We start from the raw sequence: 18,803 nt of genomic DNA on the forward strand, positions 1-18,803 counted from the left end.
GAATTTGATTGAAAAGCAGGCTGCAGTGAAAAAAAATAGGCCCATCTAATACCGCACTTTCAGACATGATTGGCCTCTTACCGGCGAATCAAATCCCATGTGAAAGATCCTTCCACCTTCATCTTAGTTGCGCAAAGTAACTCAAAACAAATCAGGTGATCTTGACCTCACATGAGATAGTGCAGCCTTTACCATAGGACCACTTGATGCACGTATTTTATATTCTTTCCATATTATTTTAATATATTATTTTAAAAATGAAAGCAAACATTATTATTAAGTCGACCATACCATATAAAATAGTGGTGATTGAACGCTCTACCATTAGAAGCTTCTTTTGGCACCTTAAAGGCTTGTTTGGCCGGACGGATCTCATGGTTAGAAGGTATGGGATGGATCTTAAGATAATGATGGTTGTGTCAGTGGTTTGGTTTAAGATCCATGAAATTGCTATATCTTGGGACAAGTTCACCGTGTTTATTTAGGATGCTCGGCATATCTTGGGATTTTACCTTTTAATCCCTTTCAATCTGTCCAACCAAACGCACCATATGCACAATTGAATTAGATTAGGAGAGATGGGATCAATTTTAAGGTAACGATGGTGATGCCAGTGGATTGGTTTAAGATCTATAGGTTTGCTGTATCCGGAGACAAGTTTATCAGGTTTGTTTGGCTCGTTTGATATATTTTAAGATTTTAACATCTCATCCCTCTTGTTCCCTCTTAATCGGCTGAGCCAAACAGGCCCTAATGTTTTCTTAGTGTTTATTTGCCATCCTTTGAGTAAATATTTTTTAAAAAAAAGAAAGCCGGATTCAAAACTTTTTTAATCTATTAATGACTGACCACTACTATTTCCTATGGTATGGTCCTCAGGTAATTGAATCCGTTTCACTTTTGGAGAAAAACGAATGGACGGCGTGGATACATAATACATGCAACAAGGTGGGCCCACGGAAGGGCCGCACCGTCTTTGGTGAGTCCGGGGTCCCACCGCCAAGTGACCCAGGTAGGTCGCAGCGCGAGTCAGCCCACCGCGGGTCCTCCGAGAGAGTTACCAAAGTATTTCCTCTTTTGGTCCGGTACTGTAACACAAGGCCCTTTTCTGTCATTTCCGTAAAAAATAAAACCGCCGGTTTTTTTTTTTTCGAAAAGCGGTTTCTGGTTTTTTCCCTAACGAAGAGGGAGAGGGAGGGGTGAAAAAAGCGAAAAAACGACTGGCTAGTTTTTATTCCTCTCCTCCTCGTTTGTGGAGAGGAGAAATCTCGCTATCTTCCCCTTGTCTTCTCTCTCGTGCGGATCGAAATCCGGCGCGCTCGCAAAGGATCGCCGAGTAAATCGCCAGACGGAGGCGCGGGGGATGGGAATTTTGGTTAGGGTTTGGTGATGGTGGTTTCCAGATGGATTACGAAGGCGGAATTCAGATTTCTAGGGCTGGTGTGAACGAAGGGTCGTCGCTCTCTCCGCCATTGGATGAAGGTTAGTGTTTCCGGCTCTTTTTTGTTCTCTGAATTTTTGTGATTCTTCGAGGATTTTGGTGTGGAATTTGCATTTTGGATTTGGGGGTGTTTGTACGGAAGAATGTGAATTGCGTGGAATTGATGTGAATTGGGCGTTTTGATTTTTATGCCTTTCTCGTTTCTTTTATTTTTTAATAAGAAAGAATTAGTCCAGTTTTTGGTTATTTTTTTCCAAAATTTTATAAATTGGAATTAAAAAATAAATAAATTGAGGTGGGTTTTCTAGAAGCTATTGTTTGTTTTAATTGTAGAAATTTGATTTTCCTTTTTAATTTTTAAATTGAGTGGAAATCTGTCCTGATAGTGGCTAACTGATTTCCTTACCTGATACATTGCACTCGAATTGGACATGTGGCACTATGGTCCAGTGATCTGAACTGTTCACAAGGTGGGCCCCACTGTTGATGGACCAATGCCAGTACATCGTGTGGATTGGGTTCTACCTGTCTATTCTGGTGGACCCTTTGCAGTTCAATGTTCCTTCCTGTGGTCCAGATGTGGGTCACTGATCCTTAAGATTATCTGATGGGGAGTTTCTACCTTGGTCAATCTGCAGCAGGATCCACCCAATGAATGGTCCAGATCATCGACCATTATACCACCTGTCGATATCTGGTCCCTGCACTGAACAATAACATTTAGTACAACAACCTATGCTCTGTTCATATGCCTTGTTGTTGAAGACAGCAGATGGTAGTAGCTGTTGTTGATCTTCTAACTCCATTTGTTTCCGTCATTATTATTTTTTGTCTGTTGTGAGGCTTGCAGTTGAATGTAATTTTCTTTTGGTTTTAGTTGTTTTTTGTAGCTTTTGTTTTCTGTTAATGAAATTTGATTGACCCATCCAGAAAATAAAAATCCATGCTTTGTTCACTGGGTGGGCCAACTGCTATCTGCAAATCACACTGTTTGTAAGGTTACACCCATCCAATTGTCAGACCTTTACTGTTCATTGCTCATATTCGTTTTAGCTGCCCATTTGTGGTCTCTCTGATTGGGCAGCTAAGATCTTCTAATCAGTGATATTCTTCTACTGCAGCTGATCAGTGCTGGTATGCACCCAATGGACAGCCCACATCATGACTAGTTGTGGACTAGTAGTACCGCATGTCCAGTTTTTGTGGAAGCTTTCCATGAGCATTAGTGTCAGTGCTGCAGGGGCACTGAATAGATAGCCTCTTTAAAAAATTGGGATCTTGCTGTATCTTTTGCTGTTTCTGTGGCACTTACTCTTTTTAGTTTTGTAGTTATTTGCTGAAAGTTTGTAAAAGGCGCCATTGGTTGGTAATATTTCAGAATCGGGGTTCCTTCAGCAACTCCATTATGTAATTGGCGATTTTTTAAATTGTGGCTTTTCTGTAATACTGGCATGGCAGCCATCATTGTCATGTGAACTATTGTTTCAATATTGGACCCTTGTCGGGGCAATTCAAAAGAAAAACAGGTTGGTGAAAAAAGAGATGAAGTTTAGAGTTACACGTGCTTTTTAATGTTAATTCTTGTTCTGGAGTATTTTAAATTTACATTGATGCATTGTGGATGCTATTTCTTAAATTTTCCATTGGTTATATTTATAGCCACTGACAATTGATGTTGTAATGCTCACTGAAATCTTGGAATATATGCATTTTCCAACAAGTGATTTATGCATTTGTGCGTGGACATTGTGTGTGGGACAAGTCTTTTTTTTTTTGGTTCCTGTTTTTTCTTTGAAAGGGGTTGGTTGGGACCATGAAACCTCTTGTTGTTCATTACATTCTTTTTTTTTTTTTTTTTTCTTCATTTCGTCCATACCTTTTTGAGTTTTGTAGTTTTTTGCTGAATGTTTGTAAAAGGCACTTTTATTTTATTTTATTTTATTTTATTTTTATGACGACAGGGTGTCCCTGCCACCTTTTGGGGCGAGACTATTCCCTGCATTGATTGGTATTATTTCAGAATTGGGCTTTCTTCATTCAGCAACTCCATTATGTAATTGGTGATTTTTTTTTTTTTTAATTTTTAATTTTTTATAAATTGTGGCTTTTCTGTGATACTGGCATGGCAGCCATCATTGTCATGCAAATTATTGTTTCAATAATGGATCCTTGTTGGGGCAATTTAAAAGAAAAGCAGGTTGATGAAAAAAGAGATAACAGTTTAGAGTTACAGGGCTTGTAAATGTTAATTCTTCTTCCAAAGTAGTTTGAATTTACATTGATGCATTGTGGATGCTCTCTCCTAAAATTTCCATTGGTTATATTTATAGCTTTTGTATAGACAATTAATGTTGTAACACTCACTGAAATCTTGGACATATGCATTTTCCGATGAGTGATTTATGCATTTGTGCATGGACATTGTGCGCGGTACAAGTCTTTTTTTTTTTTCCCCTCTTGTTTTTTCCTTTGATAGGGGTTGGTTGGGACTATGGAGTCTCTTCCTGTTCATTACATTATTTTTTTCCCTTCATTTCGTCCATACCTGAAATCTTCCTACCTTTTTTCAATCTTCAAATGTGGTGAATTTCCATATAGTGCAATTTCCGATCATTATAACTTAAGTTTTGTTTTGAAATGAGTTTTTCTCTTTTGTAATTTCCCTAGAATTTCCTCATCCATGGTCATTTGTCAATGCATTTTCCTAGAAGAGTGTTATTTGGTTGTTTACCAAGTTGAAAGTTGTATGGATATTGGATGGTTATTTCTGACATTCAAAATCTTTTAAATATGAAATATATCTCAGTAATTACTTGCTGATTTTATCACAGATACAATGTGGCCAATGAACTTGAGATCGAGTGAAACAATGGAATCTGGATCCTATCCTGAGCGGCCTGGAGAGCAAGACTGTGCTTATTACCTCAGGACTGGGCTTTGTAGATTTGGGATGACGTGTCGATTTAATCACCCTCCCAATAGGAAGCTGGTAAACTCTAAACTCTCTTTCGACTAGCTTTTTTTTATATTTAGTAACTAGATGAACTCAGATATTTGTATTTGTGAAGCTGAATTTTGTGTTTGTATGTTGCCCTCCGACACTTCAACAATAGTGTCATGGTTTTGAATATCGGTATCGGTGAGCATATCGGTCCAATCAACAAATGATATGATACGGTGTCGTATATCGGCCTCCGGCCTATATCGGCCTACAATGGACAAAAATTATTTTAGTGAAAAAAATGAAAAAAATGAGATGTCCAAAAATCCTTTTTTTTTTTTGGTTCTATGTTTTGACCGTGTGTTCAATGTTGTATCGGACCATTCTTTGGTAAGAATGTTGCAAGTTGGGAAGAGCTATTGTAAGCTGTGGTTTTTATTATTATTTAAAATATATAAATTGTTGATATCGATATCATGTATTGGTAATGTGATCATCTATGAACTATTGGACTATCAAATGATTCAAATCATAATAGTAAAAGTGTAAAATACATACAAGTATGCGTATGGCACCGTTGTAAAACATATAAATATATAATTGATATCTTTAGTAAATATGTTGAAGATTAAGTCCAAGTGTTTTACCTTGTCAATACCATAAGTATTGTCAAACCTGCTCAACATCGTCATCATCATCTACATTGCTATATCGTTCATATCCATACTGACAATATTGAGGAGGGTAGTCGAATATGTGGCCATATTACATTGCATGGGTTAGGACCTTGGCCGAACCCCCTCGTGGGCCCCACTTAACACCGGCCACCCACCCCGAGTGTGTCCCTGCATCCCACAGGCGAACCCACTCGAGCTCGGTGTGAAAATGCCCCTACATTAATTAACCTTGGTGAGGAGTCTCGAACACGAGACCTCCCATTTTGATACTAATTCGATGTAGGACAACTAGCCACTTGCTTGAAAAGCTCAAATTGATAGAGAGTGGCGAATCAATCCTTTTATCTCATAGCCTAGGCCCCACATTGCATGGGTTAGGACCTCGGCCGAACCCCCTCGTGGGCCCCACTTCACATGGGTTCTGCTTCACATGGGCACCCACCTCGAGTGTGTCCTCGCATCCCACAGGCTACCTCACTCGAGCCCGGTGTGAAAATGCCCCCGCATTAATCACCCCCGGGGAAGAGTCTTGAATACGAGACCTCCCGCTCTGATACCAATTTGATGCAGGACAACTAGCCACTTGCTCTAAAAGCTTGAACTGATAGAGAGTGGCGAATCAATCCCTTTATGTCATAGCATTGGCCCCACATCCCATGGGTTAGGACCTCGGCTGAATCGCCTCGTGGGCCCCACTTTACATGGGTTTCACTTCACGCGGGCCACCCACCTCTATTGTGTCCCCGCAACCCACAGGCTACTCTACTCAAGCCCGGTGTGAAAATGCCCCTGCATTAATATGTCTCATGACTAATTGGTGGTTGTGTAGTGTTGCTGCAAATAATCCCCTTATCGAGTGTATGGCTATTGGCGTGGAGGCTGTAGGATTTGATAGGTATTAGGTAGGCATACGCGTAGGCTCCATGTTGTCCTGTTAGTTGTCATCATGATCATAATATGCATGTGTCATTTGACCACTATCATTCTCATCATCACGATAAATTGCTGAGTCGGACTAGGAGCCTCAGACTCATCTCCATCACCGGTGGCTACGTTCTTACCGTGATGTCAACTGGAGTGGCTTGCGTCGGTTGTAGTGTTGTGTGGATAAGGATTGGTGCTAGGCACTACTGTCTTAGTTTCATTGGCACAACCAGCAAGTACATGTCCACAATTACTAATGCCACGATCATCACCATCTCCACCAGGACCATCACTTTCATTGCTACTGCTGCTACCCCTATCAGTCTTAGTCGTACTGCTACTGCGAGTATGTGCTTTGTCAACATCTTCAATAATCGGTTTTAGACAACTCGGAGGCTGAGCTGTTTCCAAATTCGGGAATTCAAGATCATCACTTTCAGCTGCGTCTTTTTCTTTTTCTTCCTTTGTTCAAGCCATGGGAGGAGAGGGTAACTTTAAGCAAGAATATAGCCCAAATTTATTGGACAATACTATGGTTATCAGTCCGCTTTCTTAATTTTTTCATATTTATTAATTGCAGCATCACATTTAGTGAATAAATACATTTCTCTCCTCTTTATTTACTTTAATTGATTCTGTTGCTTTGTATGGATGTAAGAGAAAATGCTCCAATTTCTCTCACAACCGGTGGATGATGTTGTCAGACTCAAAATTTTGATTGCAATATTTTGTAGATTAGGTACACTTTCTTAATAATTGATCCACCATTGAGCCATATAGATGGCAAATGAATATCTTAGTTTATTAAATTGGTAACGCATTCATGTTTGTTCGAAATTTTACACCGAGCTTATCATAAATCTTACATACTATTCGTTATATCTAGATTGGTTCTCTGTATAGTAGCTCATGTAAGTGGATCTTCAAAGCTATCCATTGTTAGTGCATGCGTCTCTACTTGTGAAAGATCAAGTAATAAGTACTACAAGTCAACATATGTGATGCATTTGAAAATAGAAAACCTAATTTTTAATAGTGGATAATTTGATTAATGGCATCAACTTGTTGATTAATGTCTGGCTCCAACCTGTTAAAAAATATTTTTTAAACCGATAGTGATTTTTATTATCCTCTTCATATGCGTATTGGAGTAGAGGGTTTAAGAAGTAGCTACAATCATTAAAGGAGAGAACATATCAATATTTAACATTATATGTCTAAGAAAAATAACTCATGAGTAATAATTGTAAGTATGAACTAAGGAATAACTAAATAATAACTTTTTTAATCTGTTATGTGGAGATTATGGTGAAGCTGTTTATTCCAACACTTATCTATCAACTTCTAGTAATCCTTGTATTGTTTAAAATCATGTCGAATAGACACATTAACTCTATCCATAGCCTCATAAAAAAAGCATATTGTTTGCATATCATCACTTTCCACAAGTCGAAGGACCTTAATCAAATGTTTTACTGCTTTCATAATCTCTAGGACTTTCTTCCCGTACTTACTAGTTGTCACTTATAATTTGCACTCATTTCCACAGGCGTGCTACCTATCTTCTTTTCATACTTAGAGCTTAACCATTGCTAAGATGCAATTGTCTCCCTAAGTGCCCCTCTATGATTATATAAACTCTCCATGGCTATAGCATTTGTGGAGAATTTGGTTGCCCCTAGCCTCAACAACTCTCGCCTAACGCGGACTTCCTTTTGAAGGCAATTATCTAATTGTGATTGTAAATGTACTTTGTAATTAATCTTGCCTTCTCAAACCAACTTCAAATACACTCTTCTTCTTCCCAATATCCTAAAGGATGAGATTAATTCAGTGGGTTGTACGAGGTGACCAAAACAGATGGGGCCTCTTCTTTATAAGCAACTTTCTTGCTACCTTATATAATGCCTCTTTATCAATGACATCTGCACCACATTACTCTCTCTAACTTCATCCACCATTCTATCCATCAGGCTATATGTATGTGTGTGTGTGTCTATATATATATATATATATATATATATATATATATATATATATTAGTCTTCACTTCATCAGATGCATTAATGGCTCTAATGAACATTATACCTCGGTGGGAATCGACCATGAAATTTATTATGCTTAATCAGGTTGGGCTAGTCCAACCATCGCACATGATTGTATATCCTCTAATTGCCTATATCCTTCTAAATGATTGTACACAATCGCACAGTTCATTGTAGGCCTCATGCGAATGCTTTATGTCAATGTCATAAGAACTGCGCGCTTGAATCCTATAGGTCCTCTATCTGTTTTTGCATCCACAAACACCTGAAAATATGGCGAATCAACAACATGTGGAGGATGCAAACTGCCCGTGCTTCCCAACCATGGGGGGTTTTTGTGGTCTAACTCGTTATGGGGCCCACTGAGATGCCCATGACAAATCCACTCCGTCAATTAGTTTCTCAAGATTAAAATAGTGCAGGAATCCAAAAAATCAGGTAGATCCAAAACTTAGGTGGGTCACACCACACGAAACAGTGAGAACAAAAATGTCTACCACTGAATCCTTCTTGGTGCCAACCATGATGCTTTTTTTTAAAAAAAAAGATACCATGGTGTTTATATGCCATCCAAACCATTCATAGGGTTATTACCACTTAGATAAATTGTAGGCACAAATATCGTCTTAATAGAACACTTCTGTGGGCTCCACAGAGTTTCCAAAAGGTGGGCATTCAATCCCCGCTGTTTCCCGTGGTGTGGCCCATCTAAGTTTTTGATCTGCCTGATTTTTGGACCTGTCCTATTTTGATCTTGAGAAACTTATGGATGGACCGGATTTGTCATGGGCATCTCTGTGGGCCCCACATAGCTTCTTACCACCGGACCTTCCTGTGGCCGGGGGCACAGGCAATTCGAGTTCATATGTGGAGGGATGCTATCATGTAAAATAACTTTGCTGCCGCTTTCCCAATTTTATATATAACATGCTTTGACCACAATTGCTTTAATTTCTTTTGCTTGCTTTTTTTTTTTTTTTTAAAAAAATAATTTTAAATTAAAAAATTTTAAGATAAGAATTTATTAAGAGGGGCAACGAAGGCTCGAAGAGAAACTACAAAAAAAGAAAATAAAGAAAAAATTACAAAGGCCAACCCACACACTACAAACTACAAAAAAACCTCCCACAAGACTATGGAGCCCAATCGTGAAAAAGGATTAAAATCTTAGAGAACACTAACGCCAACGAGGCACTCTGGTTTTTGAATACCTTATTATTCCTCTTGGCCCACACCCCCCAAAGAACAACCATCAAAATAGCACGCCATTTCCTTTTGCCTAGTGAACCACCCTGCTCCGCATGCCACTCGCAAAACAGATTGTTGAGGGTGGAAGGCATCACCCGGGAAATACCTGCCAAGTGAAGCACGCTTCACCTCCACCAAAGGTCAGCAGAGAAAGTAGCGGATAAATATTAGGGCCAAGAGGGTTGTGGCTCTTTTTAATACCGTCTCATAACTAGGAAGTGCCTGTTACTCCCCCCTCTCATCCTTATTGACATTATGAATATTAGGCCTGAGAGGGTTGTGGCTCTTATTGTAGCATGCTAAAGGCACTTCGTAAACTCTTAAATAATCCTCCATTGCCACTATCATTCTCCTTAGCCCCACTACTCTCCCCCAAGTTATGAACCGAACCAGTAATCTCAAACATCTGACGTTGCTACTCATCTCATGAGTAGTTTGTATACTTTCCCTCATTGCCATTGTAATCTCTCTGAGTCTTCTCTTGATTGTCCTCATCAACGCCCTTACCAAGAACACCATGCACCTCTCCTCGACACGCATCAAGTGGCCTTTTTCTCTTTATCCCTTATCGCCCTTTTTCTTTTAATTTCTTCTAAATTTTGTTTCGTATGCTCCCTTACTTCTTTAGGGACGATTGGACATCCAGAAACTTGACCCTTTTGGTAGGTCAAATGTTGTTTTAATCGAGTTATGACCCCGCTCACGCTCCTATTTCAATACTTATACATTAATTGCTGCATGCTCCCTCATATCCTTACCCCATGCTACTACCGTATATCTTCATTTTCACCATCGGCCATTTTTCCGACGTCAAGTTGTCAACTACTAGCTGCCAAGCCCAAGTAGCAAACCCAAATCTCCAATAGATAACTGTCCAACCCAAATTGCCCAACCCAAATCTCCAGTAGAGTAAATGCCTTTGAGCAAGTGCCCACAGCAAGGTCCACAACTCAACCCATGTTATCCAATAAACACAGCTCTGCAATCAACAGTCCACTATACAAAAATACCAAAATAAAGAGAAAATTTGTTAGTGTGACAGACTTTGTAAACTAATTAAAGAAACACATGATCACGCACAACAACTAACATTCAATAAAAAACTTTAAGACAAATAAAATTATAGCATCCAACTATAATAAAATAAACAAAAAACAAAAAATTACAAAAATTAATAAAAAAAGAAAAAGGAGGTGAAAGTTATAATTCATTTCACCAATAGGCCAAAAATAAAAATAACAAACATGATCACGACTGTAGATCTATAGCATTAAAGGATCGATCATGCATCATTACAGCTTTTATTTAAAAAAAGAAAAAAAATCTTTATGATAATTACAGAAAATTCTAGCGTAAATAGAAAAAACAAAACAAAACAAAAAAAATCCCCAAATCGAGATCAAATCAAGCATGATTTGATTGATTTATGTTTATAATGTTGTTTCCATAGTTCCACTTGATTCCAGTAATAAGCATAAATAGTAAAAATAAAACGAAATTAAAAAAAATCCCCAAATCGAGATTAAATCAAGCATGATTTGATTGATTTATGTTTATAATGTTGTTTCCACTTGATTCTAGTACTAATAATAAAAAGGTTTTTTACATATTTTTTTGGATTTTACCCAAATATGTTACCGGGCCTTCAACCCTTCGATTCCATTAAAGAAGTCCTATTTTGATCCTCATATCTAGTCGGAAAAGGCCCCTCATGCATCATTACAGCTTTTGTTTGAAAAAAGTTGAAAAAAAAACTGAAAATTCTTGAAAATTCCAGTGTAAATAGACAAAAATAAAAATACAAAAGTCCCCAAATCAAGAATTTGATTTGATCGGTTTGGGTTTACAATGTAGTTTCGAGTTGATTCCAGTAATAATAAACAAAGGAGTAGTTTTTTTTTTTTTTCAAACTTTTTTTATTTTCCCCAAATCAGGTGCCGGGGCTTCAATCCTTTGATTCTACTCAAAGGATCTTGTTTTGATCCTCAACTTTGTGGTAGATCTGGCCGGAAATGTCCCTAAAACAATCTCCAGAAGAAATAAATTCAAAAGGAGTAAAGAGAGGGAAAAATATGAAAAATGGGGTTGGTTGGGTCTTTTAAAGCCCATAGCGGTCAAACCTATATGGGTTCAAGGTATCAGTAATGATATGGCTTGTATCGGTTGATATGGGTCAATACGGGTTGTTTTTTTTTTTTTTTCGCATCGGCCCGATATGGACCTGTATCGAGAATTGGTTTGTATCGATATTGAAACGATACAGGTGTATCCGCCAATGCGATACCGATTTTCCAACCACTGAATAATGTGTAGGTTTTTAATCTTATTTCTTTGTCATTAAGTCCAATATCGATCACATACTCATGCAACCTTCTTGTTTTTGACTTTGTTTCCAAAGTACAAATCTTTTTTTTTTGGTTACATCTTCTGGCTTTTGAATAAGCCTTATTTTATTGCTTTTCATTCTTCGGAGAGAGCTGGTTAAGTTGAATAGCCTCAGCACAATACAATGGCAATCAAATAGTCAAGGGCATCAGAGTTACAAACTTACAATTCATTATACTGATAGGAAGCTATTTACTATCTTCCATGTTTGTCCCCTTGCTTGCTTTTTTTTGTTTATGGTAATGATAGCTGCCACTAGGTCTCCAAATCAAACGTTTTGTTATGGATGCACTTACATTTTCTTTCATAGAGCTATTTCCTTTTGAAATTGATGATTAGATTAGATCTTCTTAAATGTCAGGCTGTTGCTGCTGCAAGGATTAAGGGAGGGTACCCTGAAAGAATAGGGCAACCTGAGTGCCAGGTATGCACGTAGTCCTCTATTTCGTGCTCAAATGAGAATATGCCCTTTCTTGCTTGCTTAGTTTCTATTTGTATTTGAAGTGCCATTAACCTTTGTAACAATTGATATTTTATGCGTGCTAAACCTTTAATATTTTGTATAACTTTTTGGTGGTTAGCTTGTCAACAAACTAGGAATTGGTAATGAGTGTGTTGGAATTTTGATGTTTCTGGTTGCTAATGTTTTGGCATGCATTGTTGAAACCCATCATTAGATGGGTCAGGGGGCGAGGATAAGAGGGTCTTGGTTAAAGATGGTGTGGTTAGGTAAAGATGGAGAGACTACTTTCAATGTCGCTGAACGGAAATTTGGGCTTAGGGATGGGGGTAGGAGTGGGCTTGCATCCTGGGGGTCCTAAGGGCTTGCATCTTATTGTAGAATTCGGGTAAGGGGAGTAAAAGGTAGCCCTTAGCAAGGCTAGAGACAGGAGAGGCTTTGCTATTTGCATGGGGAGGAAATTGGGTTAAATTGGACGAGTTTGGTGAACTGGTCCTTCCAATAAAATTTTGCAAACAACATTAATGCAAGATGAGTGAAAGATAAGCTTCCGTTTTGAGATTCATGAAGTAGCACCAAGTATTAGGGAGTCAACCTTATGACTCACACTATGAAGCTCCTGTAGAGGGTGGTGGAGTAAAGATTTAGACTAGAATTTTTTTATTGGCACATGATTTTCTTCCAAAGAAGGAAAAGTTTAAAATTGATCATAGATGACTAACATTTTATCAATTGGCTAGGAAGTCCCACTCTAAACTTATAAAAACTCCTTTGCCCAGTACATTGGTTTTATTTACTCTATTTATCGCCTAATTGACACTGGAAAAAGTTGGTGGTACAACCAGGGAGTTATCTATTTCTTTTTATGGGATAGGGGGTTATGCATGCTGTCCAAGACAGGCTTATTTTTTGTGTTTGCTCATGCTGTTGTGCTGTGTGGCCTACTGTTTTCCCTTTTTTTTTTTTTTTTTCTTATTTCGTTTCTAATTAAACAATCCATTCATAAAAAAGTTAACACTGGAAGATTTATTACAAAATGTTCTTTTATTTCTTTCCTTCCAAATTAACCAGATAATAACTAAGAATTATAATTGCCACAGAGTCCTTTCGTTGGTGTTATGTATCCTGCAAAGCCGATGTGTTAATCTTAACTATTGATTTGATGATCTTGACCGTAGATCATGATGACCATAGGACCTGCATGGACACGTCATTAATGCCATAATTAGCATGTCGGTATATCTTGAATCGTACATGGATATCAGTGTTTTAAATAGTGGTAGTGTGTTGATTAGCATTCAACCCTTTGTAGCATATGATGCAAGTAGTGTACTGTGTGGTGTAAGCTACACGATTCTTCTATTTTCTAATTTAAAAATAGAAAAATATGATAAATAGTAAGAAAAAACCAAAAAAAATATAAAAATGCCTAAAAGATGATTCATTTTTTTTTTTTCTAATATAAGCATCTTCAAACAAGTTATTAAATCATTATTTACCAAAAGCCAATTCACATACATTAACCAAATCAAATTATTATCACATCAACAACTTTTTAAGTAAATAATTGATCATGTCTAATTAAAACCACAGGTCACAAGTGCAAAAAGTAATTAAAATCTCACATGTTTAGAGTTAATTACAAAATACAAAATATAATTACCTTTTAAAAAACAAAAAATATAATTACCATTTATTAAAAAAAGGCGTAGCGTACACTAGATCCGCTACGACCCCTGTAACGTACGCTACAGTGGATTTATGCTATTTGCTAACACTACGTAGCATCGTTGCTACGCTACGCTATGGGCGCTATTCAAAACACTGATGTATATGGGTTAAAAGGAGAGCGATTCCTCTGGTTGTCCTTAAGAACTTGAGTTTGGATACAACAACTATTGGTCAAGAGAGAGTTGTGCTCCATGAATCTCAGTACCTTGTTGTTCCATGACCACCTAGTAGGTTGTAGGGTAAACCCGTGGTTGTTAACATTCTTACATGGTCATCCCGTGTGAGGGAATTGATGACGAATTGGGATGGAAGGCATCCACCATCGGGTTCGATGACAAGTCGGTGTCCCCATGCCCTACCCTACATAGTGTAAGTGTGCCATGGTAATAAGAGGGTATTGAACCTATTACACACTTGTATTGGAGTATCAATTAAAGTCTGTGGGCCAAGGGATCCATCATGCCCGGACTATGATCAACATGTATGTGGAGGTCAAGTTCCTGATGTAATGCACTTTGGCCTACTTCATGAAGTCAATTGCGGTGGCTTATACATGGCTGTTATTGGGTTCATGCATTAGGATATGGTTGGGGTCTATATGATCCCACAAGGTGTCCATTGGTTTCCTAGGGACACTTTTATGGCTAAGATTTGGTAGATTGGATCATTTATCAAGTGGTTTCTAACTAATCTGATACCCTCAAAGGTTTCAAATGGTTTTACATGACTTTTCAACTGTTTATCTCTTGTTTTAATCATTATAATCTTTTTATCACATTTAATGGTAATTTTGATGGTTGAGTTCTTATGGTCCATCACTTGCTTTGCATGAGATTTGGATTGAGGATGGATGACCATGTTCAATGGAATGGATGGAGTCAATTTGGGTACATGGTTAGGCATGATTCACAAACTCTAGATATAGTGGGGTATTACCAGTCCATAGGGTGGTGGAGCACCATACTAGTGTTGCTCCTTGAAACCTTTATTCCTCCTTATAAATGAGATCCTATTCCAAAGGGTGAGGACAACATGAGAAAGCCTTGGATGCCTAAACCCCCCCTTATAGTGCATGCATCTCTTTATGCGTGGTCCTAGCCTCACTCCATGGTTTTGCTCGTAAGCTTTCTTCCTCTCCTCATGTGAGATAGACTTGGGAGATAACCTTCTACTTTGAAGGTATGACTTCGACAATTCAATGATATTCGACTATGGTGGTAAATTTATGTTTTGGCTAATTTTAGAAATTCGACAATATTTAAACGGTGATCCATAAGGTTTAATAATTAATCTGAACCTTTGGGAGTTTTTTTTTAAACATTTTCCACTGCATTTTTAAAATGCTAACAAAAGTGGTAAAAGAGCGGTCCTGTTATTAGATATTACTCAACTTAAATTTTTTATCGTTTTGATGTGTGTGCTTGTTTTGTGCTCTGACCGATCGGATGGTGCAAACCTCAACAAGGAATGTTCGTTTCGAATTTGAGTGCAAACGGACATGTTGGTTGGGAGATCCGATTGATTCAAGTTGACTTTTTGCTAAAGGTTAATTTAACCATTGATCAATTAAGGCACATGAGGGTTGTTCTACTTATTCCTTTGAATGGGTATGATTGATGTGGCATGTTGAATGATGGTTTTGAATCAATTTTATGGTTGTGATTAATTGGTTTAACTGAAAAATTACATGCATGTACGGTTAAGATCAATTGATGTATATGAGTGTCTACGGTGATCTAGTGGTTGCAGTATTTTTATTCCTTTTTAGATTCATTGTGTAGTATCTTAGATGGTTCAAATTAGCTGGGATTGTAATATAATGTGTAGATCTGACATTTGTACAGAAATATGAAATGTTGAGATCTTGAAATCAAATTTTGATTCAATTCCTGGTGGGTCTCATTGTGAGATTCCATCATCTTAAATTGATTACAGAATGCTATACATGGTATATGTTGACCCATAATTTTGGGTGATTACAATCCGTAATTTAATATATAATGAAGGAGAATCAAACAACATCAATTTGGACATGAGGAACTGATGGCGTGGTCGAGGTAGTCCTTTCGTGAAGATATCTTCGATTTGAAAGTTGCTGGAGACACGAGGAAGGCTGATGACCCGACACTCATATTCATCACGAATGAAGTGACAATCAACTTCGATGTGTTTTGTAAACTCATGAAACACTTGATTATCTACAATTTTTACGACACTGATATTATCTACATGCAGAGGTGTAGGATGAGGTTGAGCAAAGCCTAGATCAACCAGAAGTCCACAGAGCCAAAGGATTTTAGAACAAGCAGAGGACATTGCTCGATACTCTGCTTCTGTAGAGGATTTTGATACCCAATCCTACTTACATTTCCAGGAGATTAATGCCTTGCCGAGGTACATGCATCAACTAGTGGTTGATCGGCCCGTGTTGAGGCAACTAGCCCAATCAGCATCAGAGTATGCATGATGTAGGGTAAGATCATTAGCTGTGGGAAAGTATAAACCCCTTTGGGCTGTGCCAAGAAGGTATCGAATGAGGCGTTTGACCGCTGCTAAGTGAAGATGCCGAGGAGCACTCATAAATTGACTCAACAAGTTGACAACATAAGATATATTAGGTCTTGTGATAGTTAAATAAATTAAACTTCCAACAAGTTGTCGATACAAGGTAGGATCAGGGAGAAGATCACCGTCATCTTTGCTCAACTTGACATTTAATTCAAGAGGCGTGTCAACTGGAGTATAATGCTGAAGATTAGCAAGTTCAAGGAGATCTTCAGTATATTTGTGTTGATTGAGAAACAATCCTCTAGAAGATTGATGAACCTCCAATCCAAGGAAGTAAGTCAGCAGACCCAAATAATTCATATGAAATGATGCATTGAGGGAAGTTTGAAGGCGCTTTATCTTGTTGGAATCAGTACCAGTGATGAGAATATCATTAACGTAGACAAGGAAAGTAACAAAGCCAATGGAAGTTTGATGAAGGAACATTGATGCATCATAAGTACTCTGAGTAAAACCAATGTCACGAAGAGAGCTTTTGAATTTCTCAAACCAAGCACGTGGAGCTTGTTTGAGATCATGAAGGGAACGCTGTAGTCGACACAATATGGCGAGAACTAAAGTGTACTCCTTGGGGTAAGTGCATATAGAGATCCTCCTTAAGGTCACCATGAAGAAAAGCATTTTTGACATCCATCTGGTATAATGGCTAGGATTGTGATGCGGTAATGGTGAGAATAATACGAACGGTATTCACTTTTTCCATTGGTGCAAATGTTTCTTCGTGGTCAATCCTGTATTCCTGTCGATTTCCTAAAGCCACAAGATGAGCTATATAGCGGTCCAAAGATCCATCAGGTTTGAGTTTAATAGAATAAACTCACTTGCATCCAATTGGTTAGATAGGTGTGGGACCTTGTACAATAGCCCAGGTATGATTCTTTTCAAGAGCCTGCAATTCATCTTGCATTGCTTGTCTCCAACATTCATGCTTCACAGCCTGGGAGTAGGAGTGGGGAATAGAAGTAGAAGATAGTGTAGCCGTCAAGGTAGTATGGGTAAAACCATATCGTTCAGGAGGCTTAGATAGTCGCAAGGAGTGACACAAAGAGGGTGGTTGACTTGCTTCAGATGCAGACAAGGGATCTTGAGGGATTTATCCTGTAGTTGTGTCTTTCCTCCGCCTTTGATACCCAAAATTAGGGTTAAACCGGGTAAATGTTATTTCATTGGAAACACTAGGCAAGGAGACAATAGACACATAATCAGGAGGCTCAAGATGTAGTTGAAAAAAAAATACTAATTCTAAAAAAGAAACAACATTTCTAGAAATCCAGATACAACGAATTTGAGTATCATAGCAAATGAATCCTTTTTCGGTGGGGTGCATATCCAAGGAATGCACATTTGAAAGACTGAGCAGTGAGTTTGGTGCGTTCAGAAGAACATAAATGAACAAAACAGATACAACCAAAAGTATGAAGATGATCATCTGATGGGGGTGTTGTACAGGCGGAAATGCGGGGTTTGATTGTTGATGGAGGAGGAATGCACATTTGGAAGACTGAGCAGTGAGTTTGGTGCATTTAGAAGAAGGTAAATGAACAAAATAGACAACTAAAAGTACGAAGATTATCATACAATGGGGGTGTGTTGTACAGGAAGAAATGCAAGGTTTGATTGTTGATGGAGGAGGGTAACCGATTTATAAGATGAACAACAATTGTAAGTGACTTGGACAAAAAACGGGGAGGAACGAAAATGTCTTTTTTTTTTTTTTTCAGTGACACCATTTTGTTGAGGGGTTAATGCAGGGGCATTTTCACATCGGGCTCGAGTGGGGTTGCTTGTGGGATGCAGGGGCACACTTGGGGTGGGTGGCTCGTGTGAGGCGGGTCCCATCTATGTGAAGTGGGTGGCTTGCGTGAAGCGGAACCCATGTGAAGTGGGGCCCACGAGGAGGGTTCGGCCGAGGTCTTAACCCATGGGATGTGGGGCCTAGGCTATGACTATATGAGATAAAGGGATTGATTCGCCACTCTATCAATTCGAGCTTTTAGAGCAAGTGGTTAATTGTCTTGCATCAAAGTGGTATTAGAGCGGGAGCTCCTCGTGTTCGAGACTCCTCACAGGGGGTGATTAATGCAGGGGCATTTTCATACCGGGCTCGAGTGGGGTTGCCTATGGGATGCAGGGGCACACTTGGGGTGGGTGGCTCGTGTGAGGTGGGGCCTATCCGTGTGAAGCGGAACCCATGTGAAGTGGGTCCCACGAGGAGGGTTCGGCCGAGGTCCTAACCCATGGGATGTGGGGCCTGGGCTATGAGATAAAGGGATTGATTCGCCACTCTCTATCAGTTCGAGCTTTTAGAGCAAGTGGCTAATTGTCCTGCATCAGGGGTATACAGACATGTTCATTGAGAGATTATCCCCTTTTGTTGCAAAAA

General features: G+C 38.7%; 1 protein-coding gene across 2 annotated transcripts in view; it reads left to right on the plus strand.

Annotated features, from left to right (window-relative positions):
• Nucleotides 1-1,154: 1,154 nt before the first annotated feature.
• LOC131239576 (zinc finger CCCH domain-containing protein ZFN-like) overlaps nucleotides 1,155-18,803 on the plus strand; it is a 60,900-nt gene continuing 43,251 nt past the window's right edge. The window contains exons 1-3 of one of the 2 annotated variants that reach the window (XM_058237346.1): nucleotides 1,155-1,482; nucleotides 4,273-4,430; nucleotides 12,023-12,085. In XM_058237346.1, coding sequence (XP_058093329.1) covers nucleotides 1,404-1,482; nucleotides 4,273-4,430; nucleotides 12,023-12,085 — 300 coding nt within the window. In that variant the 5' untranslated portion in view covers nucleotides 1,155-1,403. The remainder of the gene's footprint in view (nucleotides 1,483-4,272; nucleotides 4,431-12,022; nucleotides 12,086-18,803) is intronic. The other variant, XM_058237345.1, reaches the window with a different exon arrangement.

Source organism: Magnolia sinica, chromosome 3, assembly GCF_029962835.1.
Source record: "Magnolia sinica isolate HGM2019 chromosome 3, MsV1, whole genome shotgun sequence".
NCBI classification, from domain to species: Eukaryota; Viridiplantae; Streptophyta; class Magnoliopsida; order Magnoliales; family Magnoliaceae; genus Magnolia; species Magnolia sinica.